Here is a 6,078-nt window from a genome sequence, read left to right as displayed (position 1 = left end):
GGGGGGGGGACAACGGAAGAATGCTATTTTGTGGCGTGTAAAAGTGATAGGAAATTCAAATGTCAGGCCCCGTAAAGTTTTATTGGCACATGGACACACCCATTCATTTGCGTATTGCTGTGGCTGGTTTTACTACAATCCTAGAGCTGAGTAGACCGGGCAGAGGTCATCTGGTTCACAAAGCTGAAAATATTTACTTTCTGGTCCTTTACAGAAAGAGTTTGACAAGCCCTGGTGTAAGCCCTAGAACCTTCTGGAATAAGAATTTCAGGGAACGGCATTCCAAGCAGAGGGACCATCGTGTGCAAGAGCACGGAGGTGTGAAGGAATAGCTAATATTTAGTGGGGGTACTCCTCACAACGGCTGTCGTTACCCCCCTTTTAAAGAGGGGGAAACAGGCTCAGCTGCACAGCTAGTAGGTGGTTCAGTAGCCCTCCCCCTCTCACCTCCTCACTCACCTCCAAACTCCCCCTCTCCGATCTGGGCTCCCAAGGTCAAGTGCTGCAGGTTCAATAACCACCCAGCTGTGGAAAGGGGACCTGGTCAGAGGGGAACTGGCTCCCCAGCCCCTCCCATGGGGGGGCTCCACTTGGCGAGAGACCAGTTGATGTCCCCTACAACACCCTCATTGTAGAAAAATGCGGTGGTTGCTGTTCCCCACATCCTCGTAGCTGAGACACCCCACTCCTGGTACCAATTTTTATAGTTGCAAGCGACGTAGTCTACGTCTGGATGACCTGAGCAAAAAGGGGTTTCCTAGCGGGATAATGGCAGAGCTGCTGTCTCCTCTGCTAGCTGGGTACATGGTGTCCCTCCAGATACCCCACCTCTGATCACCCAGGAACACAGTCAGCACAAAAAATTACAACAAACATAGAGATGGGATAAAGGTTCTGGAACCTTCCAGTGTTCTGTCCCCATCTCTGTTCTGGCCTCCATTTCTGTCCTCTCCTCTCCCCGCTCCTCTCATTGGTTCTGCAGGCCTCCTCCTCTTTCTCCCTAATGCTCCTCCAAATCCCAAGCCCTTAAGGTATGATCAGGTGGGGGACACTAGTCTCCACCCAATTGGCATCCCCCAGACATCTAGATTTCCCTGGGAGAGGCATGTTCTTCAGAGGAGACAGACAGAATAATTAGGTGCAAAATACTGTAGGAGTGGGCGTGGTAGGGGGGCATTTTAATTGGCCCTTGAATATTGAGGATTTTACTATGGCTGGAAAAGCATTCCAGTGGAGGGGACAGAATGTGCAAAGGCACAGAGGCATGAAAGGAAATGAAGAGTAACACAATGAACCCAGTGGGCATGGATGACTCTGGAAAGGAGGCTCAGGCCAGGTGGGGAGGCTCTGGAGGGCGGGGGAGCCACGGAAGAGCTTTAAACCAGGGGAGTGATGTGGGTGGATATTCATGTAGATGCCCCCGGGGCTGGAAGGGGGGATTGCCCCCTAGGAGAAGGTGGTCTGATGGGAGGGCCCGAGAGCGGACTGGGGCAGGGGCTGCAGGGGTGAGAAGGGGGTCAGATTTAACTGGTGTTAGTGGTTCAGGGGTAGAATTCTTGCCTTCCATGAGGGAGACCTGGGTTTGATTCCTAGCCAATGCACCTCATGCACAGCCACCACCCGTCTGTCAGTGGAGGCTTTTGTGTTGCTGTGATGCTGAACAGGTTTCAGCAGAGCTTCCAGACTAAGACTAGGAAGAAAGGCCTGGTGATCAACTTTGAAAATCGGCCAGTGAAAACCCTATGGATCACAACGGCCCAATTCCCCATCTATGATGGGGAAGGCACAGGACTAGGCAGTGTTTTGTTCAGTTGTGCACGGGGGTGCCATGAGTCAGGGCTGACCTGATAGCAGCTAACAACAGCAAAGAACTTGTTGATGGAGGGGATTCAGGGAGTACGGGACAGGCCACGTTCAGGCCTAGCTTTCTGGCTCAGGTGACATGCTGGATGCTGGGAACACAGGAGAAGCCACAGGTGTAAGAATTTCTTCAATCTTTGGCTAATTTGTGTCTATGGGTGCCTCTGCCTGGCCCCAGCGGCAGCCCAGGTCTTATCTTTCTGTCCCACAGCCCCAAACACAGGTAAATGCTCACGTGAGACACAGGTACGTGCTCAGGTGAGACACAGGTATGTGCTCAGGTGACAGACACAGGCAGGTGCTCAGGTGACAGACACAGGTACATGCTCAGGTGAGACACAGGTACGTGCGCAGGTGAGACACAGGTACGTGCTCAGGTGACACAGGTCGGTGCTCAGGTGAGACACAGGTACACGCTCAGGTGACAGCCACAGGTAAGTGCTCAGGTGAGACACAAGTACATGCTCAGGTGATAGACACAAGTACGTGCACAGGTGAGACACAGGTACGTGCTCAGGTGACTGACACAGGTACGTGCACAGGTTAGACACAGGTACATGCTCAGGTGACACAGGTACGCGCTCAGGTGACAGCCACGGGTATGTGCTCAGGTGATAGACACAGGTAAGTGCTCAGGTGATAGACACAGGTACATGCTCAGGTGAGACACAGGTATGTGCTCAGGTGATCCGGTCCTTAGAAGGCTTGGAGGTGGACCCTGACATGCCGGGACCCAGGAGCCTGCTCCTCAGGCTAGGATAACGTGGGAAGGGATGGGAGCCTACAAGGGATCTGGTGGTCAAGAGGTCCCCGACCCAGGCCCCAGCCCCTACCCTTGGCCAGCTCCTCCTCCGCCGACTTGGTGCCCTGCTTCCGCTTTGGGGTGACGAGCTTTGTGCAAATGGCCCCCTTCTCCTTGCTGTAATGCTGCGGAGGGAGGGGAAGTGGGGATGCAAAGGCGGCCACGAGCCTGATCTGGGGTCTGGGGGACCCCTGACCCCACTGTCCCCTTCCCAGGTGGTCTCTGGATGGGGTGGGCGGGAGCTGGGGAGGAGGAGAGGGGTTGGCTTCCCAGGGACTGGGTGGGCTGGTTTCCATGGGAATAGGAAAGGATGCTGGGCAGCAGTAGGAGGGGGTCATCTGGACCCATGTTAACTTGGAGATTCCTGGGGGACCCCTGGGAGTCACCCCAGTTCCTGGTCCACTCTGGGGGTGAAACCCGGAGGACTCTGGTGTCCATGGGGGGCCATCTCTGGCATTACGGAGATTCTGTTCTGAGGTTCCCATGTCTGCCCAGCAGACAGGCATGGGGTCAGGGTTTGCAGGTCCATGGAGACCTGTCCCCCCATCTCTGCATTAGGGGGCTTGCTCTGGGGGTTCCTGTGTCTGCCCAGTGGCCAGGGTGGCGTCTCAGAGGTCCACAAGGACCAGTCCCTCCATTTCTCCACTGGGGGGTCCTGCTCTGGGGATGCCGTGTCTGCACAGCAGGTGGAGACAGGGTGGGGTGGCCCCCTCTCTGTATTGGGGGTCCTGCTCTGGGGGGTGCCATGTCTGCCCAGTGGGTGGGGACAGGGCGGGGCAGTCTCCATCTCTGCATTGGGGGTCCTGACCCGGGAGTCCCGTGTCTGCCCAGCGGCCCCCCACCTCGACCATGTCCATGAGGTTGCAGAAGCAGACCACCTCGTCGATGGTGAGGTGGCCGTCGCGATGCAGCACGCGGTAGTGGATGACTTCACGGCCAAAGCTCACACACAGCACATAGTCGCCAGGGTGACGCACCGACTCTCGTACGAGGAACAGCCCGTCCTCGGGTGGCTGCAGCTGCTGCACAGCCTCCTGGCCTGAGATCTTCCCGTGGAACCACCTGCAGCCACCGGTGGAGGGCGGGCGGGTCGGGCGGGCAGGACAGGAACGAGCAGGGACCTCCACTCCCCGCTGGCCTTCCCACCCCACTCACGGCATGAGGCTGAGCTTGGGGTCAGCTGAGAGGGCCTCTCGCTCCCGCAGGGCGCCAGCAGCCAGCAGCCCCTCCTGCCCGCTGGCGTGGTGCTTGGCACGGTACCAGCTCTTGCTCTGCCAGGGAGGGAGGGAGGGGTCGGGGTCCTGGAGGAGGCAGCTCCGATCCCCACCCCGAGCACCCACATGCATGCACGCTCATGCACACACCCTCCCTCCCGCCTCACCTCGCAGGCCTCCAGGATGGTGACCACGTCGCCTTTGCGGAAGGCCAGCTCCCCGGGCTTGGGGCGCGTGTGTTCACACTTGGTGATGCATTGGGTCCCTGGGGCCCAGCGCCTCTGAGTGATGGAGGGGTGCAGGGAAGGAGACCGGGGAGGACATGGAAGCAGCGGAGAGAGGACAGGAGGGGGAAAGAGATGGGAGACAGAGAGATGGAGAGACAGAAAGGCAGCAGTAGGATTGAGACAAAGTAACAGAGAAAAGCGGCAAAGGAGGAAAAAGAGCCAGAGAACCAACAAGAGAGAAATATTAGACAGTCACAGAGGGCCCCAGACAGGTCAGGAAGAAAACTGACTTCAAGAGCAACAGAGGAAGACTGGGCAGAGCCCCTCAGGCGGGGCGCTGGTCAGACAGCCCTCCTCCCCTGGGAGGAGCTGCATCCCCCTCCCCTCCGGAAGCTGCGGTCACAAGGGTCTGAGCTGAGGCAGGGTCTCCAGCCTGGGGGTACTCACCGCGGGCATCCTGGCTGAGATGGGCAGGGGGTGCCAGGCACGGAGGAAGCGGGAACTCACCTGGGGAGGGGCAGACACGAGCTTCAGAGTCCCAGGTCCAACCAGACGGGGACCCCGGGATTCAGCAACTACCAGGCCAGGCTAGGTGGGGGGAAGACTAGGGGGCAGAGAGCGCCTCCTGAAAGGCAACCTAGACCCTGGCTCCTGGAGCCCCTTTGGGGAAGTGGTTTTTACCTGGGGGGGCTCCTTAGCAGAGTCATGGCCAGGGAGTGCCAGCAAGGAAACCACGGAGCCTCGCCCGGCCATGGTCCCCAAGGGGAAACTGAGGCAAGGGAGGGCCGAGCCAGGAGCTGCAGGGTGGGCAGGGGGCAGAACGCCTGGCTCAGGCCTCGGCAGTCGGCACAGTGGGTGAGGAGCTCAGTGCCACTCCTGCTTGGTTCTTCCTCTTTTTCTGGGAGGCGGGCAGGGGGCAGGGCAAGGAAATCAGGAACGAGTCAAGGTCATTCCAAGTATCTCTGACCCCGGGTGGGGGCGGGGCGGTGCAGCCCTGCTGGGCTCCCCTGGTGGCCAGCTCAGCCTCTCTGATCACCCTACCCACGAGAGCACACAAAGTCTCTTATGGATGCCGGGGAAGGGGCAGCCAGCTTTCCCACCCCCTATCGCCAGAGGGTCCCCCATTTCATCCACTTCAGGTGCCTGGGCAAGAGGGGGTGGGGGTGAGTCCTAGCCCTTCCAGTCTGCGCCCCAGCCCCACGTGTACTCACACGCACATTGATCCATGTACACCCGCGCGCACACAAACACACGGGGCTCGGACACAGGGACCCACAGGCACGCGAGGGCCGCAAGCAAAGGCGCGTCCACCTAGAGACAGGTGGGCACACACGAGTACACACGAGTTCACGCGCACAGGCGCTCGGACGGCCAGGAACGTGTGTACCTGCCTGCCCGGTCGCCCTCAGCACACACACAACCACACTGGAACACCTGGGCACCGCGCACACGTACGGCCGTGACCACGCCGCTCGGCCCTACGCGCGCATCCCTCTACACACCCGCGGGTGCTCGGAGACGCGCACCCCTGCTCCCTGAAAAACACTCCCCACCCTGCACCCCACCCTGCCCGTGACTGATCGGCTCGAACCACCCCCCAGCTCAGTCGAGTATACGCCGCGCGTCCGGAACGCGCACACGCGCGTGCACACGGCCCCTTCCGTGCACGCTGGCCTCCCCACCCAGCACCCTCGGGGTCCCCACCACGCCCCACGGTCTCCCTGTCCACTCTCATTCCGGCGCTCACCTGCTCAGGGGGCGTCTCCCGGCCGGAAGCCGCGCCCGCCCCCGGGAGGGCCTCCGCGCGCCAGCTGCGCACCCCGAGACGGCCCCGGCTGTACAACTCGGTGCAACTTGCTCCGTTTCCTCATTTTGGGGCTGGGGTGGGAAAGGAGGGCAGGGTGGGGGGCGGAAGGGGCCTGGCCTGGGAGGCCCCCGCGGGTCCTAGCGCCGGACGCACTGCGGGCAACTCCGC

The 6,078-nt window shown here is 60.1% G+C and overlaps 1 protein-coding gene across 1 annotated transcript in view; it reads right to left on the bottom strand.

Annotated features, from left to right (window-relative positions):
* Positions 1–5,328, bottom strand: part of MATK (megakaryocyte-associated tyrosine kinase) — a 7,518-nt gene extending 2,190 nt beyond the window's left edge. The window contains exons 1-9 of the mRNA XM_004378642.2: positions 5,321–5,328; positions 4,785–4,900; positions 4,551–4,610; positions 4,044–4,157; positions 3,818–3,933; positions 3,505–3,724; positions 2,694–2,787; positions 460–525; positions 375–378 (exon numbers count right to left, since the gene is read on the bottom strand). Coding sequence (XP_004378699.1) covers positions 375–378; positions 460–525; positions 2,694–2,787; positions 3,505–3,724; positions 3,818–3,933; positions 4,044–4,157; positions 4,551–4,610; positions 4,785–4,856 — 746 coding nt within the window. The 5' untranslated portion in view covers positions 4,857–4,900; positions 5,321–5,328. The remainder of the gene's footprint in view (positions 1–374; positions 379–459; positions 526–2,693; positions 2,788–3,504; positions 3,725–3,817; positions 3,934–4,043; positions 4,158–4,550; positions 4,611–4,784; positions 4,901–5,320) is intronic.
* Positions 5,329–6,078: the final 750 nt, after the last annotated feature.

Source organism: Trichechus manatus, unplaced genomic scaffold (genome assembly GCF_000243295.1).
Source record: "Trichechus manatus latirostris isolate Lorelei unplaced genomic scaffold, TriManLat1.0 scaffold00057, whole genome shotgun sequence".
Classification (NCBI taxonomy): Eukaryota; Metazoa; Chordata; class Mammalia; order Sirenia; family Trichechidae; genus Trichechus; species Trichechus manatus.
Note: the sequence above shows the minus strand (reverse complement) of the source record. Positions and strands in the feature narration are given on the sequence as shown.